We start from the raw sequence: 21098 nt of genomic DNA, 5'->3' as shown, positions 1-21098 counted from the left end.
GTCAACCATGCCAATCAGATATATTGAATAGCTAGATAAATAGACCTATTGAATTTAATAATTTAGGTAGATGGTTTCCTCTTTATTGGAGTGTTAGCCCTGCAAGGCTGAACTTAACATCCGTAGAGTTAACTAAATTTTTCAATTTTTCGTTCAGGCGTCCTTCCATTTTTGATGGAAAATAAGTAAATTCAAATTCAATATTCATTTAGCATCAAGCCTTGGCGTAACTAATAGTAGCGTTGAATCAAATCAGTCAACCCTGTCAGTCAGACAAATTGAATAGGTAGATAAATAAACCTATTGATTTTAATATATTTGTGCCAAACAGCATTCTGAAGAGCCTAAGGATACATTTCTGTTATTTCTTTGCAGGCGTGCAACATTTTTTGGGTCGTTGTAATCATCGATTCTCGCAGTGGCGGACTCAAGAGTGAGTAATGAATGCTGGCCATACAAAATCTGTGCACCTTGCTATTCCGCATGCCCTTAGGCATATCTTTTTACGACTTAAATCTCTCAATTCTATGCTATCAGAGCTTACTTTGCTTCCTCTTACACTGCTGACACTATTCAATGTCTTCACGACGACTTTTGTGACAATTTATGCTCACCTTTAGCAGCGTATAGCTGCAAATGTAAGGAAATGGTTTTGTTCGCTATGCCGATATTTATTTCCAACCACTATGGAGGGCGCAGATACAAGAAAAGAAAAACACGAAAGCTGCGCTCTTCACAGGAACCTTTTTGTCCTTAAACAAACCTTTGAAATAAACGACTCCTGTATGTACCTAATTAGCTAATTCGTTTATTGGTTGGCAGAAGAGAACAGGTCAATGTTTTTGCCCTAGTAGGAGCGGAACGCACATCATGAGGCAGAACAACTACACTTTGAGCTTAAAGTGTAATTTGGTGTCAGCTTCAGATGAAGGTACCGTGTTTTCTGGACTGTAAAGCATTTTCACGGCATCACGGTGAGCCCGTGGGCGCCACCATCTTTGATCACAGGGTGACGCGTCCATGTCTTGCCTCAGCTGCGTCCGTTGCCTCCGCCTTTACAATCGATGTTCATGATGCCGGTGCGGCACACAGCAAACATCTGTTTCGGTGGACATCTTAGGCGGCGCCTGAGTGCACAACACGAAGCTTTTGCGACCAGAGCTTCAGATGACGTGCAAGCGCTTTCGGAACTCATTACGCCATGTCCAACCGGCGCGAGCAGCCTATGCGGCGCTTGTACTAAGAGCAGGAGTAGAAATATAGTTCAAGCTGCCCAAACTTTCCGCTACGGTCATTGTATTTTGCTCTTCGTTCTTCATTTGCCAATCACGTTGAAGCAATGCTTTCTTGTCACGTGGACTCTAAAAGCTTAAAATATTAAATTTCACGTGATGTGCACTCTCTTTAGGTCCGGGCTATCAAAGTGCTTAAATATATATATATACATATATATATATATATATATATATATATATATATATATATATATATATATATATATATATATATATATATATATATATATATATATATATATATCGGAGCCGTGCTCCTAGAACACGAGGCCAGTCCGCGCCTGTCAAATTTTGCCTCGTTAACTCACAGAAAAGTACGAATGTCTCCAAGAATTCGAGGTTGATATGTCGTGGTGCGCCAGGTTCACGAAATCACCGGAGGGATGAGCAGCCGTTCTTCGAATGCAACATGTCTGACGTCTTTTGTTTTGACACCCACACCAAAAGCGATTTTGAGCGGTTCTAGAATTGGCCGCTACAAGCAGTATAACCGAGCACTTATACTTTTCTACTCCTTGATAATAAAATTTCTGATCAGCTACTGCACACTGGTGATCACTGAATGCAGACTCCTGTTTTCGACTGAATCCACGGGAAGTGAAACACTGTTTCACCATTTACCGGAGCGCCTGCTCCGCCTTCATTGCTGCTCTTTTCATGCAGAGGAAGGAATCATCTTCCACAATATCTATGGCGTCGGATGTGCCCTCAACCTAGTCAGCGACGTAACCATGCTCTATGCGTTGAGAAACCCGGTACGTGAACAGAGTAAGCTCTCGTTTCCAGATTTGTTTCTTGACTAGAATTTTCTGGGATTGCAAACAACATCGGCGGATAATCGCATCGGGCGTGACGTGTTTTCCGGAACGCACTTAGTCGCCAGTGTCCTCAGACAGCGGTGCTAGGTTATTGAAGTGTCGGAATTGAAAGCCTTGAGCGATCTTGGAACTATAGAGGGAGTCATCTCCAAAAATGAATTACCAGGCGCACTTTGAGAACGCGACGATATAGCTCATGGAGTGCATAATTTTGATGTCATGGCTCAGAATTCACATGTACAGCATAGCGCGCCAGCCCTCGTGCGATGGCATCCGAAACGAGGTGGTGCCTGTTTCTGGCTTGCACGCTTCGCCTGTGAGTGCAGGAGGGCAATCGCTAAGCACCACGTTCTCCCACGTGGTGATGGAATACAGTTGGTACGGATTCACTATAGCTGCAAATTTCACTCACTCAACGTACTTTCGGCTACCGCATTAAGGTGATGCGTCTTTATGACGCAACATCACGCACACGAATTCGACGCGGTAACCATGACAGGCGACAGGCGCCAGTGTCGAATTCAAGTAAGCTGGGCAACAGACAGCTAAATTGAAACATTGAGCGCGTTAGGGTGCGTTTTGTTTCACCGTTAGCAAATCTGTCGCACAAGAACAGAGGCCATTTTGTGTCTATTCATTTCGTTATTGTTGAAACCGAGCTGCATATCTTCGTAATACGTGTGTCCTGTCGCATTACTGCACCATCAATGCAATTCCATTTGTCAGGCGAAGGTGTTTGCCTTACATGCCAGGACTGCTTAGAGTAGCGCCCTTGTATGACTGCTGATTCTTGTCGTCGATTCTGTTGCAAACGCAGAGTCAGGCAAAGCAGATGTTTGAACTGTTCCTCATCTGGAACACCTTGTCTACCTGCGGCTGCTACGTCACAGACCTGTTCTTCAGTTACTTCTTGAGCAAGAACGTAAGACACTGCTGTTCGCCAAAGCTGAAATACTTCTATAGTGAACCTTAGCTTGTTGTGCAAACCTTACTTTTTGTTATTTGACGAAACGAGCAGACACTTCCTTATCTGTTGTCGATGGATAATATACAGGTTGTTCCACCTATGAAAGGAAAAGAATAATTATTACGATATACGGTTATGGGAACAACGGTGTTCGGTCATAAGCTTTCTGCCGCCTTCGGCATAACTCTTCTGCACTCAATATCTGCCTAACCAGAAGGAATTATTAACGCCTTTTGAATAATTTAATCAAGGACACGACTTCCAATTAGAAAGTTCTTATTGAGTCAAGAAACATCCCATTCAGTTGTTGTCAGTAGGCTATCTCTTGTGCAGTTACTCTTCGGTGCATTACTTTTAGCACGTGCAATACCAAAAAATGTCGCCTGATTACCTAAGAGCGTCGTAACAGTAGCGATGCCGAAATTGATCTCAAGCGAATAACTCCGCTCATGGCCGGACTCGGAAATCCTCTGGAAGTGACAAGCTGTCGTTGTTCGTTTAATGGTGTTGGCTTCCCCTGATCGCGAACTGCGTGTATCTACGCATGACGATAGCAGAGTGTACGCAGTGACCACCTGGTCACCGGGTCAGGCAATGCGCGTATTTAGTTCTTGCGAAACACCGCTGTGATCTGTGTAGTGGTGTCATGACGTGGCCATATACGTGATCACGCGACACATTTTCTATTTCGCTCTCAACGCGCAATGTGTGGAAAATAATTTCAGAGGACATAACGCGCTGAACGCGATGGAGTGGCATCTACACCACCATAATACATTTCCCACCATAATACATTTCTCGTGTGAATTGAAGCCATAACTCAGTAAATAAAAGGCTTTTAACTTACGGTTAATAATTATACGGGTAATTAGTACACAAAATTATCTTGGTGGTGGAAAAGGACGTATGACCGAACACCATAGGTCTCATAATCGCATATGGCGCCATAGTTTGTAAAAGTTTGGTTAACGATAGTTTTCATTACTTACTGTGTATATATACGAATGAAACCAAATGCGACGTTCTGCCGCCATTATACGGGGGGCTGCTTCAAATATTCTGAGTCGTGCGCTGCTAGAATATCAAAGCGGGGCCTTGATTTGGGAAGTGTTAGCAACGGACTCGCTGTGATGGCCGCAACCTCGAAGTGGTATCATCATCATCATCATCAGCCTAGTTACGCCCACTGCAGGGCAAAGGCCTCTCCCATACTTCTCCAACTACCTCGGTCAGGTACTAATCGTGGCCATGTTTTCCCTGCAAACGTCTTAATGTCATCCGCCCAACTAACTTTCTGCCGCCCCCTGCTACGCTTCCCTTCCCTTGGAATCCAGTTCGTAACCTTTAGTGACCATCGGTTATCTTCCCTCCTCATTACATGTCCGGCCCATGCCCATTTCTTTTTCTTGATTTCAACTAAGATGTCGTTTACCCGAGTTTGTTGCCTCACCCAATCTGCTCTTTTCTTATCCCTTAACGTTACACCCATCATTCTTCTTTCCATAGCTCGTTGCGTCGTCCTCAATTTCAGCAGAACTCTTTTCGTAAGCCTCCAGGTTTCTGCCGCATATGTGAGTACTGGTAACACACAGCTGTTATACACTTTCCTTTTGAGGGATAGTGGCAACCTGCTGTTCATGATTTGAGAATGCCTGCCAAACGCACCCCAACCCATTCTTATTCTTCTGGCTATTTCAGTCTCATGATCCGGAACCGTGCTCACTACCTGCCCTAAGTAGATGTATTCCCTTACCACTTCCAGTGATTCGCTACCTATCGTAAACTGCTGTTCTCTTCCGAGACTGTTAAACATTACTTTAGTTTTCTGCAGATTAATTTTTAGACCGACCCTTCGGCTTTCCCTCTCCAGGTTAGTGAGCATGCATTGCAAGTGGTTCCCTGAATTACCAAGCAAGGCAATATCATCAGGGAATCGCAAGCTACTAATATATTCTCCATTACCTTTCATCCCCAATTCTTGCCAATACACGTCTCTGAATACCTCCTGTAAACACGCTGTGAATAGCATTGGAGAGATCCTATCTCCCTGTCTGACGCCTTTCTTTATTGGGATTTTGTTGCTTTCTTTATGGAGGACTACGCTGGCTGTGAAGCCGCTATATATATATTTCGGTATCTTTACATACGGCTCGTCTACACCCCGATTTCATAATCCCTGCATGACTGCCGAGGTTTCGACTGAATAAAACGCTTTCTCGTAATCAATGACAGCTATATATAAGGGTTGGTTATATTCTGCACGTTTCTCTATCACTTGATTGATAGTGTGAATATGGTCTATTGTTGAGTAGCCTTTACGGAATCCTGCCTGGTCCTTTGGTTGACAAAAGTCTAAGGTGTTCCTGATTCTATTTGCGATTACCTTAGTAAATACTTTGTAGGCAACGGACAGTAAGCTGATCGGTCTATAATTTTTCAAGTCTTTGGCGTCCCCTTTCTTATGGATTAGGATTATGTTAGCGTTCTTCCAAGATTCCGGTACGCTCGAGGTTATGAGGCATTGCGTATACAGGGTGGCCAGTTTCTCTAGAACAATCTGACCACCATCCTTCAACAAATCTGCTGTTACCTGATCCTCCCCAGCTGCCTTCCCCCTTTGCATAGCTCCTAAGGCTTTCTTTACTTCTTCTGGCGTTGCCTGTGGGATTTCGAATTCCTCTAGGCTATTCTGTCTTCCACTATCGTCCTGGGTGCCACTGGTACTGTATAAATCTCTATAGAACTCCTCAGCCACTTGAACTATCTCATCCATATTAGTAACGATATTGCCGGCTTTGTCTCTTAACGCACACATCTGATTCTTGCCTATTCCTAGTTCCTTCTTCACTGTTTTTAGGCTTCCTCCGTTTCTGAGAGCCTGTTCAATTCTATCCATATTATAGTTCCTGATGTCTGCTGTCTTACGCTTGTTGATTAACTTAGAAAGTTGTGCCAGTTCTATTCTAGCTGTAGGGTTAGAGGCTTTCATACATTGGCGTTTCTTGATCAGATCTTACGTCTCCTGCGATAGCTTACTGGTTTCCTGTGTAACGGCGTTACCACCGACTTCTATTGCGCACTCCTTAATGATGCCCATGAGATTGTCGTTCATTGCTTCAACACTAAGGTCCTCTTCCTGAGTTAAAGCCGAATACCTGTTCTGTAGCTTGATCCGGAATTCCTCTAGTTTCCCTCTTACCGCTAACTCATTGATTGGCTTCTTGTGTACCAGTTTCATCCGTTCCCTCCTAAAGTCTGGGCTAATTCAAGTTCTTACCATCCTATGGTCACTGCAGCGTACCTTGCCGAGCACTTCTACATCTTGTATGATGCCAGGGTTCGCGCAGAGTATGAAGTCGATTTCATTTCTAGTCTCACCATTCGGACTCCTCCACGTCCACTTTCGACTAACCCGCTTGCGGAAAAAGGTATTCATTATTCGCATATTATTCTGTTCTGCAAACTCTACTAATAATTCTCCTCTGCTATTCCTAGAGCCTATGCCATATTCGCCCACTGCCTTGTGTCCAGCCTGCTTCTTGCCTACCCTGGCATTAAAGTCACCCATTAGTATAGTGTATTTTGTTTTGACTTTACCCATCGCCGATTCTACGTCTTCATAAAAGCTTTCGACTTCCTGGTCATCATGACTGCATGTAGGGGCATAGACTTGTATCACCTTCAATTTGTACCTCTTATTAAGTTTCACAACAAGACCTGCCACCCTCTCGTTAATGCTATAGAATTCCTGTATGTTACCAGCTATTTCCTTATTAATTCCTCATAGTTCTAGTCTCTCCGCTAAGCCCCAGTAACACAGTACATGCCCGCTTTTTAGCACTGTATATGCTTCTTGTGTCCTCCTAACCTCACTGAGCCCCATTATATCCCATTTACTACCCTCTAATTCCTCCAATAACACTGCTAGACTCGCCTCACTAGATAGCGTTCTAACGTTAAACGTTGCCAGGTTCATCTTCCAATGGCGGCCTGTCCGGAGCCAGTGATTCTTAGCACCCTCTGCAGCGTCACAGATCTGACCGCCGCCGTGGTCAGTTGCTTCGCGGCTGCTAGGGACTGAGGGCGGGGGTTTGATTGTTGTATTCATATGGGAGGTTGTGGCCAAGTACTGCACCAGGGTGGCAATCTTGCTCTGGTGAGAGAGTGCGTTACCGGTTCTGGTCGCCGGGATCAGGCCGCACTCCAGGCCTGTTTGTGCAATTTTCTCAACACACGGGTTTTTTGTTTTTAACGCGATAGCGTTAAGGAGCTCGTGTCGCAGAAAAGCCGGTGTCGTCGGCGTCGGTGTCGGAGTCGGGTGTCGGCGTCGGTGTCGGCGTCGGCGTTTTGCGGTGTTGACCGTGAGCGATAAATCACGGCAGGCACTCCATAAATAAAAAGCAACTTCCAAGATGGGCTGGGTGGGAATCGAACCAGGGTCTCCGGAGTGTGAGACGGAGACGCTACCACTCAGCCACGATTTCGATGCTTCCAAAAGGTAAAAACGCGCCTCTAGTGAATGCGGTGTTGCCTTCGAAACGAGCCGTGGAAAGTTATACTGTGGTGTATATCGGTAATTATGAACATGTAACTTACAGAAGTCGCAATTACACGAGTAGCGAAGTGCGTTTCGCTGCATTTCTTCTGCGCTTTCCTAAAGCCCCTCAATTTTCCAAAAGTAGCGCCATTCTTAGATCTTTCCGCCACCCCGCTCACCCAGGCGCTTCCTCCTCCACTCCTCCTGTCGCCCCAGCCTCCTCCGCTCCCCCATTGGCCAATCTGTGTCACGTGAAAGCGGGCCCCGCGCTTTTGTATATTTTTTTCTTTCTGGCGCAGAGCAGGCGCCGCGCTTTTGTATATCTTTTCTTTCCAGCGCGCTGCGACCCCCCATCTTGGGCCTGCGACCCCCACTCTTGGGCCTGCGCGACGAAGTACGGCAGGCGGTTTGAAGGAGCGCGGTAGTTTTATACAATGTGTTAGGGCCGAGTGCTTAATTGCGATGCCGTGCTGCTGCGCCTACGGTTGCCACAACAGACCCAGTGACGGCAAAAAGCTTTTTGTTTTACCATCCGCCGGGCGCAACGCAAAACGAAGAAAAGTGTGGATTCACAAGATCGGGCGGGCTGACTTCGACCAAGTGGCAAAGAACGCGCGGCTTTGTGAAGTGACACGGCTCCTCCAACCTCTTCTTTTGACGCCCGTGTCAAAACGGGCCCGTGTCCAGTGCATTGGGGGTGCGTTAAAGAACCCCAGCTGCAAAAAAAAAAAATTAATCCAGAGCCCCCATTATGGCGTGCCTTATGAGATCGTGGTGTTGGGATGTAAAACCCAAGAATCAACTTTTCTTCTGTCTTGTGTGCCTTGACTGTTCCAGTTAACGCAACACTGCTTCCTTGTGAAAACTTACAACGCAAAAGAATACAGACGCACGTAGTACACAGAGATAAAATTAGCACTTCAACAAAAGTGTTGCTGGTGCCAATGAGGGAGGGGGATAATTATTTTCTGAACCTCTTTCCAGTTGTCCCATCAAGTTCCTTCTTTCTTTTCTATCAAATTCTAACCATTTGCACTGTAATAAATAAATAACGATTTCATATGCTGGTACGTTGTTAAAATTATCTATACCGGCTATGTGTGAAAACGTTGCTCATGGCCACCACAACCTGTGCATGAGCTACGTACATCTGTAAAAGGCGCGGAACAGAAACGGCCCTGCTGCCAGGCATTGCTGACCGCAGACAGTCGGAATCTCTCACGCGCCGGCCGAACAAAAGCATCCTGCAGGTACGTAAATTAACCTACGAAACCACGTGCACATACTTTCGCGCTGTCAAAACCTGAAACTCTGGTAATTACTCGCGTGTCTGAGCACACCGCGTGCTTGTGTCGTGTTTCAGCAACACGAACTTTCAACGTGCGCGCGCTTTACGCCTTAAATACGCCTTGAATAATGGTGCTTTTCTCTATTTCTTCCGCAAATCCGACACGACATTCTTAAGGCCAGTTACCGACTGACAAAGCAAGATCTAGATTGAAAAAACTGCTCCGCAGGACTCGAACGAACTTTTCCGCGGATTTCCTCCCGTAGCGTGTTAGCCGTCGTCTGCTACGGCAGGCCCACCACCAGCGGCGCCACCGTCGAGGCCGCGCCGAGCGGAGGAGGAGGGAAGTGAATGGCGCTACTTTGGGAGACTGAGGGGCTTTACGCTTTCCGCACACGGAGAGCCATCTTGCGGCAAACACAGAAGACCCCCTCCTCTCCATGTACGGCGCTGCCCCGACAGATGGCGCGCCACGCGCGCATTGGAGCTGTCGCGGCTCGGACTCTCTCCCCTGAAAACGCTTCGCCTTGCTCCCTCTGTAGAATCAAGCGTCCTTCCTTTCTTTAGATCACTATCTCTCTATCTCTCTGCCCGTGCCGATCACGGCGTTTGGCTGGCGTGCATCATTTCCCCCTCCGGGATACCGAGTTCTTTGGTTCGCTCCGCTTGCTCAGGCGCACGTTTCGTTGCTGCGCCGAACGCCGCGTTGCTCGACCATATGGCTCGACGCTCACCGCGTCTGATGCGGGGCGCCTCGTAAGTGATGGCTGCCCTGTAGCCCATTGTCTTACACCCATTGGCGGGTCGACGGGAACGCTATCGCGTTCCACTCTTGAAGGCGAAGCTTAAGCGTCCTCCAATTTTTTTTTTTTATTTTCCGGTGGAGAATTGCGCAGCACCGGGATTTGAATCACGGTCCTTTTGCACTGGAGACGGATACTCTACCGTCCCCGCAGGAGTTAAATTAATTAAATTATGGGGTTTTACGTGACAAAACCACTTTCTGATTATGCACGCCGTAGTGGAGGACTCCGAAAATTTCGACCACCTGGGGTTCTTTAACGTGCACCTAATTCTAAGTTCACGGGTGTTTTTGCATTTCGCCCCCATCGAAATGCGGCCGCCGTGACCGGGGTCCGATCCCGCGACCTCGTGCTCAGCAGTCTAACACCATAACCACTGAGCAACCACGGCGGGTCCCGCAGGAGCTGTACGCCTCATTTAACCTACAGTGGTGCCCTATTTGATCAGTCAAGGTGGACGAATCTGAGCTCGGTTATACCGCATGGATGGCACTCGGCTAGAGAACCTGGTATTTATGACCTGCACATGTGTGGCCACACATAATTGAGGATATATATATTTTTAGGAGGGTTTCCGTAAAGTAATAAAATGAAGGAAAAGACATTTTAAAAAAAGTAAGAAAAAAAAGGAACATAATATGTGATTCGAACTCGTGACCCTTCCATGTTGCCAGGAAAGGTAGCTCAGACGGTTGGTTCGTCAAGCCACCGGTTACTTTCAAGCGCCATAGCTCCTGCTCCGAGCCTCATACTTATGTGGAAAGGGACTGATGTCCGCGACAGTCCGCGACTTGGAAAAATGGCCGCCAGAGGAGCAGCGTGAACTCGAGCGGCTTTAGAGACTAGGAAAAGTGCCTTAAAATATTTAGACGTGAGGGGAAGCTTCGTTAACAAACTATAACACGGCAGTCAGCACTCGAATATAATTATAACCCTAATAATAATTGTAAATATTCATCTCATCTATAGGATCTAATGCGCGCGCTGTTGCTTTGTCTCTGCGTGTAGTAGTTGCGTGGTATACGCAGCGATAAAAATGGCCGTGACTGTGACGTTGATGGTTTAAGCTGCACACGCAGCGGTGTAGCCTAGTGGCGATGGCGTCGCGTTGCTGATGTTGAGGTCGCGGGTTCGTAACCGGCCGCGGCGGTAGCGTTTCGACGGCAGCGATACGTAAGAATGCTTCTGTGCTTAGATTTCAGCGCACGTTGAAGAATCATAAATGAAGAAAATGAACCCGGGGTGCACCCCTGTATACGGTGGGCCTCATAATGAGAAGGTCACAACTTTCGCACGCAATATCTCAGAACTTGTGTTTTTTTTTAACATTCCACCAGTTATGATCGCGGACTTTCTAATCATTCAGCTAACCGAAGCTGCAGTACTGGGTGCCTCCGCATTTCGAATGCCAAAGGCCACAGAAGTCAGCCAGCCAACACTACCAGGTTTCAGAGGAAGCTGTAGCATGGGAGCATTACCAATCGTCCACAGGGCAACTATGAATGGCTACAGCCAGTCATTTCAGATTTCTCTTAATTTGTTCAGAGACGCATAGAAGTGCGTGAGTTACGGGCGCCGTGGTGACGCTGTGGCTATGGCTGTGCTGCAGCGGATATCCTTAGACCACTCAGCCCATCCTAATGGAATGCAAAGGGATTCACCCAATGAGACTCGAAGGCAACATACACCTTCCAGAAGCGCTTGGATTTAAAGTGGACCGAAAGATGAACCAGTCAGCAGTCGAGTTAAGTAAGGGACAGTTAGAGTATTGGTGAAAAAAGAAACAGAAAAGAAATTGACACGATCGGATCCGTTACAAGCATAGGTAGCGGTACAACGTAGATAGAGAAGTTTTCAGCAAGGGAAAAAGAATTAAAGAGATGTATCCGAAAATTGGAGGACGGTTAAGCTTAGCCTTCAAGAGTGGAACGCGATAGCGTTCCCGTCGACCCGCCAAGGGGTGTAAGACAATGCGCTACGGCGCAGCGATCACTTACCAGGCGCCCCGAATCGGACTTTGCATCCACCAATCACGCGGTGAGCGTTCGGCGCGGCAACGAAACGTGCACCTGAGCAAGCGGAACGAACCAAAGAACTCGGTGTCTCGGAAGGAGAAACGATCTACCCCGGCCAAACGTCTTGATCGGCATGGACAGCCGGGCCGCGACGCGCCATGAAGGCCGCCGCAATCATGGGGCACCTCGATGAGATCGTCCTCTATCTCGCTTGGGAGCACCACGCAGACGCATGACTCTGCATAAGCAGCTCGGCGCACATCGCAGGGTACGCTTTCCCACCAGACGTGATAAGGCGTAGCGATCACGTCAGAGGCGTCCCGCATCGGATTCTGCAGGAGCCGCGTCGCCTAAGAGGAGGAGGAGCCGCGTCGCCTAAAGAGGAGCCGCGTCGCCTAAGCACGAGAGTTCGAGTAACGCACGCTGGAAGTTGCAAGGGGAGAGAGCGAGAAAACTTACTTAATGCAAGGGTAGTGGGGCATCCTCGCACCGGTCCCCGCACGGCCCGAAGGGCAGAAGCGGGCGAGTGGCGCGCCACGTGTCGGGGCAGCGCCGCCCATTGCGAGGAGGGGGTCTTCTGTGTTTGCCGCAAGATGGCTCTGCGTGTGCGCAGAGAGGAGAAGTGTAGCAGAAACGTACTTCGCTGCTCGTGTAACTGCGACTTCTATAAGTTACAGGCTCATAATTACCGATATACACTGCAGTACAACATTGCACGGCACGTTTCTAAGGCAACACCGCATTCACTAGAGGCGCTTTTGAGCCGCCTTGAAGCAGCGAACTCGTGGTTGAGTGGTAGCGTCTCCGTCTCACACTCCGGAGACCCTTGTTCGATTCTCACCCAGCCGATCTTGCAAATTGTTTTCTGTTTATGAAACGCCTTCCGGGATTTATCGCTCACGGTCGACACCGACGACACCGGCTTTTCAGCGACACGAGCTCCTTCACGCTGTCGCGTTAAAATGCTAGAATGAGAAGCATGCGTGAGCAACTCAAGCCGGCTAGGTGACTAGTGCTCACCACCCCATTTCAAAGGGGACATAAGTAAGTCCTCATAATAATCGCTACCACTACCACCATGAGATGCTAGGATGAAATCCTGGCCGCGGCGCCAAAATTTAGTTTTATTAAATAATTGCTTGGGGTGCTTAACGATCGGATCTTAATCAGTGTGCGTGTGAGACTGCGCACCATATGACCAATTCCGTGCAGTACAGCGAAAGCTGTTGGACACATCCATAAACGAGATCCAGAAGAAGGGCTCCTCCATTGTACGCGCGTCTGATCGTTCCACGCCGGCTGCACGGAAGCTTCACGTAAGGATTACTCAAGTACAATGGGCGAGCCCTCCTTCCTTCTCTCGAATGCGTTGCTGGCTCTCGTTGTCAACGATCTGCTGACAAGAGCGCTCTGCTACACTGCATGAACTGCCAGGAGGTCATTCGTGTTACATGTGAAGCTGCAACGATTGTTTTTTTGCACTTTCTTCTGTTTAGATAAAACTTGAAAAAGACCAGTTGCGAGACATGGACGAAAAATCGGTTCGAGTAAGTGCAACGAATGACGCCTTTGCTTCTCTCATTTATTGCGGCGATTTCCCGAGCAAACTAACCGACAAACAATAAATAATGTACCAGACCTGTTAACTAGAACATTGACGAAGAAAACGCGACGCAAATGACGAGCAGGGAATTAGCTTTAAATGTCAATTATCATCTAATGCGGCGTGGTGCGAAATATATGTTTGTAATACGATAAAAGTAACACTGCACACCTGGAGAAAGCCACTCATGAACGGACCGCAATGCTCGGCGCTACACCTTCTTACAGCTTAAAGCGGTAATGACAGCAATACCGAAGCTGTCTGCAGAAAAACTATTAGAAATTATTATTTAGGGTTCTCTGACGCTTGCAGAAACTTTCTTATTAGTTACAGGTTTTGGACCTTCATTCAACGCATAAAAAAAGAATAATCGAAAATATTACGTCAATGTACCCCTTCTCATGTTCGTTTGAGTTACACTGGAGGTCCGATTACGTTGATTCAGTTATCTTTTCATAAGGAGATTCCGCGGACATTCCGTGATATAAGGAATTACTTGCCCGTGCCTTTTTTTTTTTTTCATGGCCGTAGTATAGACATACTGAAGTAGTCTCTAAAGTTAGGATGACTGGCATTGTGAGCAATGATAGTTGTAAAATTGGCGTCGGCCTGCGAGCTTTCTCGTAGATGGCTTTTGTAGTTACTTAAGCTTTGCGCGTTAGAGCATTATGTCATCTTAACTAACACCTTCTCTGCTGTACTTCGTTCAGCTGTGCTCAGCGCTTATCATTTCATTTCCTTTTTCCCGTTCCTTGTTCCTCTAATTTTTCAGACCCGTATTTTCTTCGTCGTCGTAGTAATCTACACTGCGATCTTTCTTGTAAAGGTAAGACTGCAATGTGCTTTATCCTGTTCATGTCTGCCTAAAACATTTCTCTTCGTGGTTGGTCAGCTTATCCTGGAGCTTTTACGCGCAATGAGAGCATACGTCTAGACGTGGCGTAAGCAATCGTAGCATCTGAAACCTTAAGCTCCAGCTGTATATCGGGGTGGCCACGTTGCTACGCTCAAATTTTCGGGGATCCGTCGCGTAGAATGGCCTGGAAAACATTACATGTGGTGCGACCAAGATGTCTGAGACCGCGATTATGCAACCTACCTTTACCACACCGCCGCTCGCGTGCGCCGCTGGGGTTCCTTGTAGCGCGACCAGATGGCGCTCGCAGCCGTGCATTCCGGCATTTCCGGACTAGTTTTGAAGTGAGCGAAGCTCGCAGTAAAACTGAGCATGAAGAACGGTTCAGGAATATTGAAGAAAGTAAATGGGCTGGGCGAGTGATCAGGTTTTTGTACAGGAATAACATTGATTCACAGTGCAGGAAAAGAACTAGGAAGCTTACCAGCAAGTATGCGGCCTGTAGGGTCAGAGAGGCTAAAATAATCTCAGGGGCGCCAATGGAAAAGAAACCTGCCACGAGTAACTACTTAAGAGGAAAAAACGAAATCAGGAAAGACACAATTTATGATAACTCAAAGGGAAACTCATTACTTTTCGAAGCGAGATCGGGATGCCTATAGAACACGCACCTATAAAGCGAGATATAAGAAGGAAGAAGAAGCATGTGCTTGCTGCGGTTAATTTAGGGAAACTACGAAGCATGTTTTATTAGAATGTGAAGACGTCTACCCAGCGGTCGATTTAAGCACCACTGGCCTCCTTGAAGCCCTTGGGTGCATCGAGAGCAGTGGAAAGGTAAACATGTCCGCAATAGGCATTAGTACGAGGCGGTTGGAGGTTTGGTGGAAGAAAATTAGGGAAACGACAAAAGACAGAGACGTACAAAAGCACCGTTCTAAATAGGGGATCAGAAAATTTGGGTGTGGTATTTCATAGTGTTTTTTTTCTTTTTTATTGTTTAACCTAGGTAACACATCAGGCAGTATAATAGCAAAAGCTTGGTGGCACAATCCACAGCCCCGTTCCAAAGGGGACGCTCATAACATACATACATACATACATACATACATACATACATACATACATACATACATACACACATACATACATACATACATACATACATACATACATACATACATACATACATACATACATACATACATACATACATACATACATACATACATACATACATACATACATACATACATACATACATACATACATACATACATACATACATACATACATACATACATACATACATACATACATACATACATACATACATACATACACCATCCATCCATCCATCCATCCATCCATCCATCCATCCATCCATCCATCCATCCATCCATCCATCCATCCATCCACCATCCATCCAGGGCGGACACTGAGTTCTATCGTGGAGTAAGCAAAAGCGAAGCTCGCAGAAAACGCCCACGTACGCAGCCTTGTGATAATAGCTGGTGGGCTACTAAACTACGACTACTAAACAGGAAAGGGACAGGACTAGCCCAGCGCTCGGCGAAGGGTGCAGACGGCTTGCGCGAGCTGTCCCCTCGGGTGCAGATCGTGGTGTGCACGGTGCCAGAAGTGCCTGTTCGTGGCAGTCACGTACAAAGAGCCGTAGTTGCTGCTTGTGAGGCGATATGGAAAATGAGCCGAGAGAAAGGCTTCGAGGTTGTTGAAGTAAACAGGGAAGTGAGAAGGTGTGGTGCTTTTGAACGAGACGGATCCTCCACTTCAATTACAGGCTTGGACGATAAGTGGGCTGTAGACTAGCTGGTTGCACTGTTGCTTCTTTAGGGGGCCCATGGGCGCTCAGAAGGCCAGAGTAGGTAGTAATGAAGAAGATCCCCTAGGGGAACCTCAGAATAGCATCGCCGTCAATAACAGAAAAAGGAGGAAAACAACAAAGAGAGCTTGCCATGCAATAGCCTACATAAACATGCAGGGCGACAGACGAAAGGAAAAGTGGGTAGAGGTTAAGGAGCAGTTACATAGAGAACAAATAGAGGTGTATGCAGTTACAGAAACGCACCTTAGAAACTCGGAAGAGCCGCCAATGATAGAGAAATATGTTTGAAAAGGGTGCAACAGAACTAAGTCTTAAAGAAAGGGAGGGGGAGTCGGAATGCTCATGCATCAGAGAGCCAAATGGAAAAGAGTAAATTCCAAATATCCAGAGCATCTTTGGTTATCAGGTACAATGAGGGGGAAAAAAATTCGCTGGGCGTTACGTATTTGTGGACCGCAAATAATTCCACAGAGAAGAATGAAGAGTTAGTGGAATGCAAAAGCGTTGATATTAAGGGTTTCGGGAATGGTGCTGAAATTATCCTGTTAGGTGACATGAATGCCCACATACAGGATTTAGATGGCTATACCGACAACAACGGGAAGTCAATGCCAGACCTTTGTGAGCAACATAACCCCGTTATCGTGAGCACAGGGCCTAAGTGCGAAGGGCAGACCACGTGGGAAGCGGGATACCGGCTATCAACCATTGATTACGGTCTGATGACAGAAGGAATTCATGATAAGTTGAGAGAAATGGCCATTGATTAGGAAGGGTATAGCAGCATAGGGAGTGACCATAAGCGCATCATGTTGAAAATGGTATATGCAGTTGGAAAAGAAAGGAAGGAGCGCAATATGGTCTGTCCAAACTTGAACACTAAACAATTAACAAATATAGTCGCAAGAATCGAAGATGAACTTGGCAAATGGCCAAACAAAAGCTGTGAATATAGTGAGCTTCTAGGTGTAATAGCGACCGAAATACGGAAAGAGAAGCAATATGCTCGTTGGAAAAGAAGAAAAGATGCCCAAAACATGGTGGAACAGGGAGAAGCGATCACCGAACGACAGAAAGCACGCCGAGAGCAAAAGCAGTCAAACTAAGCGCAGTTGGCGCAGGATTAAGTAGCCAGAAAATGGGAAATATAGTGGGAAAAAAAATATGTGGCTCAAGTACTCGTTCAAGAAAAGATAGAAGGTGAAAGTGAACGTTGGTTAAGAAATACGTGAGAAAATGAAGGCCGCACCTAAAATATTTTGGAACCAAATAAACTTATTATTAGGCAGGAAGTCTAGAACGATACATCATATCCTACATCAAAATAGGAACAAGCTTGAAGGGGACACGGTATTGAATTACATGCGAAAAATAACAGGCCAAATTTTCCAAGGCAATCACGAGGTTCTATTTGAGAGAAAAAAGAACTTGAAAGAGAACTAGATAGAAAACGAGCTGATGTTGACAAAATTCAACTGGAAGAAAGTCGAAGAGGAAATTCCTAAACGCGCAGACACATGATTAGTCGAGGTTCGCGTTAGGCTGATTATTGAACTAGGCCCAAAATGTAAGGAAGCTCTGTTGAACGCAATAAAAGAAACCTTAAAATATAGCCGAATACCGGGCAGTTGGCGACAAAGTGGAATGAATTTAATTTAAAAATGCAAGGAGGAGAGGATAGAATTAACTCATATAGGCCGTTGACCATATTGCATCCCTAATATAGTGGTTAGCAATGCAGGCAATCAAATTAAAGCGGCAAGCATGTGAAGAGAATAAGGGCATATTCGGAGAACTTCAGAATGGCTTCAGAATCGGTGGGCGTCTAGACGACAACCCTTGTCCTTACTTAATGTATTGAAATATCCAGAGTAGAACGGAAACCGTTAAATGTGGCTTCTTAGACCTTACAGGAGCATAAGAAAACGTAGACCGAGATATTTTGTGGGATTTTCTGGAATGGGAAGGCTTAGGCGATGAATGCGTACAGTTTTTGAGGGAGATTTACCTAGAAAATACCGTTTGCGTTGAATGGGAAGGAATGAGGAGCGAGGCGAAAGTTGATATCGACGACGGACTGAGGCAAGGGTGCCCTTTATTCATTTACGATGTACATTGTGAGGATAGAAATGGCGCCAGAGGAAAGTAATATCGGGTTTAATCTCTCATACAAACAGGTTGGCACAGTAGTAGAGCAGCAGCTTCCAGGTTTGTTTTATGTGGACGACATTGTGCTGCTAGCTAACAAGCAAAGTGATATGCAACGTCTAGCTAATATCTGTGGATGGAAAGACGAGAATCTAGGTATGAAATTTAGCGTTAAAAATCAGGTGTCTTGGTATTCATTGTGGTAAATCAGGTGTCATGGTATTCACAGTGAACAGACAGTGTTAGTACAGGCCAGGAAAGACCTCGGTCAAAAGACTATAGATACCTTGGTGTATGGATAAACAAAGCCAATCGATATGGAAACACAAGAAAAAGAATAACAGCAAGCGCGAAGGGAAATGCGGCCATAATGACACAAAGAGCTCTATGGGGATACAATAGGTACGAGCTGCTCCAGTGTATATGAAAAGATGTAATGGTTCCAGGGCTTACATTTGGAAATGCGGTTGTTAGCTTGTAGTCAATGGTACAATCAGAACTCGATGACAACCAAAGCTCAGTGGGACACCTCACATTGGGCGCTCACGGGAAGACTACAAATGAAGCTGTTCAGGTTGATATCGGCTGGAACGGCTGAGGAATATGGAAGAAAGTAAATGGGATGGGAGAGTGTTGAGGTGTTTGCACAGGAAAAACATTGACTCGCGGTGTAGGAAAAGAACTAGAAAGCGTACCAGTAAGTATGCGGCCTGTAGGATGAGCAACACAGCAACAAAGCACGTCAAGTGTAAAGTCAGAGAAGTTGAGGTAATCTCATGGGTGGCATAAATGGAAAAGAAACATGCTATGAGTAAGAACATACGAAGAAAAAACGAAATCACGAAAGAAACAGTTGATGGTAACTCATAGGGAAGCTCATTACTTTTCGAAGCGAGATCACGATGCCTTAGAACACGCACTTATAAAGCCAGATACAAGAAGGAAGAAGAAGCATATGCTTGCTGCGATAAAGCCACGCAAACGATGGAGCATGTTTTATTAGAATATGAAGGTATCCGCCCACCGGCTGATTTAGGTACCTCTGGCCTCCTTGAAGCCGTTGGGTTCAGCGAGAACAGGGGGAAGGTAAACATGTCCGCAATAGAGATCAGTAACATGCGATTGGAAGATTTCTGGAAGTAGGGAAACGACAAACAACGGAGGCGTAGAAACAAAATCGTAGTTCCGCTCGAAAGGCGAAGCACCGATTGCGATAGAAAATAACTAGAGAGCTGCACAAGTAAGGATAGTAGATCTATCGGCCGCAAGAACGTGTAAGCATTTGCTTAATGAATTCAGAATTATAGAATGTGTAAGCGTGACTCAACGAGGACATAGAAAGAAACAGACACACAGAGACAGTGTGTGTCTGCTTCTTTCTACGTCCTTGTTCAGTCGCGTTTCCACATTCTATCAGGGATGCAAACGAACTAGCCCGCCAACGTGTTTAAACTAAATCAACCAACATGGTATCACGCGCGCACAGGTTAAATGAACACATCTCGCTCGATGAGTGCGGATACTCGCTGTCAAAATTCTGTAGCGAGGAACCGCGGCAGCAGCAATCGAATTGACATTCATGCATTTCTCGCTTCAAAGCGAACGAAACGTCGAAAGCACAGCGCATACGAAGCTACCGGCACTAAGCACACTCTGCAAACATCGCAGAGCGCTTTGAAGATGGTCCGCGCAGGCACACACGTTGACCACGTCGCAGATCGCTTTTAAGAGGGAGCTTTAGCTCGGGTGCTCCTATATAAATACATGTAAAAGGAGAATTCGTTTTTCTCAGACACCACCACACCAAATTTGACGAGATTTGTTGCATTTAAAAGAAAAACTTAAAAACTAGTGACTGTTGGTTTCGAATCTTTGAGTTAGTTTGTCAATTCAAAAAAAAAAAGATTGGCGAAAATTGTAAATTTTCAAAAAACAAAACTGTCAAGTTTACAACTCTAATTCAACAACAAAAGATGATAATAAAATTCTGTGAATTGTATCTAATATAAATAGAAAGCGGACAAAATGCGCCTGGAGTGTCCTTATAATTGCTTTTTGAATAAAGTTGCTGATGGGAGTTCAGAAAGCTTGGCGATGAGAATTCTTCGTGGCATTTTTTGTTTTCTTTTTTTTGACATAGGTAGAACTTTAGGCAACATAATAACAATACCTTGGTGGCGCAACCCACCGCCCTGTTCCAAAGGGGACGCTCATAGCATCGATCCATCCATCCATCCATCCATCCATCCATCCATCCATCCATCCATCCATCCATCCATCCATCCATCCATCCATCCATCCCTGTTAGGCTCCATCATACGCAGCAGCGGTGGTATCAACTAAAAAGGAGCCGTAGCATCAGTGGGAGGCGCGCGCAGCGTGGGCTGTACGGTTCCTCGGAGCACCAGCAGATGGCGCCCGCCTGCGCGCATGCGCGGCAGCGGCAGCGTCGGCCAGAAATCTCGCCTTCGCGCATAGCGTTCGCCGCAAGAGTTTCCCGGTAATGATTACAGTTGCATACGCTGCAGTTGGCGGGAAGCGGAGAGAGAGAGAGAATAAACATTTTTATTAGGTAAATGCAGCTAGGGAGAGGTGTCCTCATTCCAGAATGCCTTGAGCTCGGGCCGCGTCCTGGGCCCTCGCAATCAGCCGTTGCTGATCCTCGAGGTCGGAGCTGGCCAAGGCTCTCTCCCAAAGCTCGTTAGTGGGGTAAGGGTTCTGATGATTTAATGGTGCCGCTCTGCAACCCCCTACTATGTGCCAGAGGGACCCGGGCTCTGCGCAGAAGCGGCATTGCGGAGAGAATTTTGTAGGGTCTATGAGGTGATTTCTGGTTGGGTGGGGGAATGTGTTAACCTGTAGAGCTTGGAGGAATCGCTCCTGCTCTCTGGGTAGTGACTTGTGTGGGGGTGCATATGTTCT

The 21098-nt window shown here is 46.3% G+C and overlaps 1 protein-coding gene across 3 annotated transcripts in view; it reads left to right on the top strand.

Annotated features, from left to right (window-relative positions):
- The window catches only part of LOC135919315 (mediator of DNA damage checkpoint protein 1-like), a 72513-nt gene that overhangs the window by 46713 nt on the left and 4702 nt on the right, over window positions 1-21098 (top strand). For all 3 annotated transcript variants that reach the window (XM_065453049.2, XM_065453048.2, XM_070534543.1), the window contains exons 2-6: window positions 376-433; window positions 1959-2050; window positions 2931-3035; window positions 13220-13270; window positions 14099-14152. In XM_065453049.2, the coding sequence (XP_065309121.1) occupies window positions 376-433; window positions 1959-2050; window positions 2931-3035; window positions 13220-13270; window positions 14099-14152 (360 nt within the window). The remainder of the gene's footprint in view (window positions 1-375; window positions 434-1958; window positions 2051-2930; window positions 3036-13219; window positions 13271-14098; window positions 14153-21098) is intronic.

Source organism: Dermacentor albipictus, chromosome 2 (assembly GCF_038994185.2).
Source record: "Dermacentor albipictus isolate Rhodes 1998 colony chromosome 2, USDA_Dalb.pri_finalv2, whole genome shotgun sequence".
Lineage (NCBI taxonomy): Eukaryota > Metazoa > Arthropoda > Arachnida > Ixodida > Ixodidae > Dermacentor > Dermacentor albipictus.
Note: the sequence above shows the minus strand (reverse complement) of the source record. Positions and strands in the feature narration are given on the sequence as shown.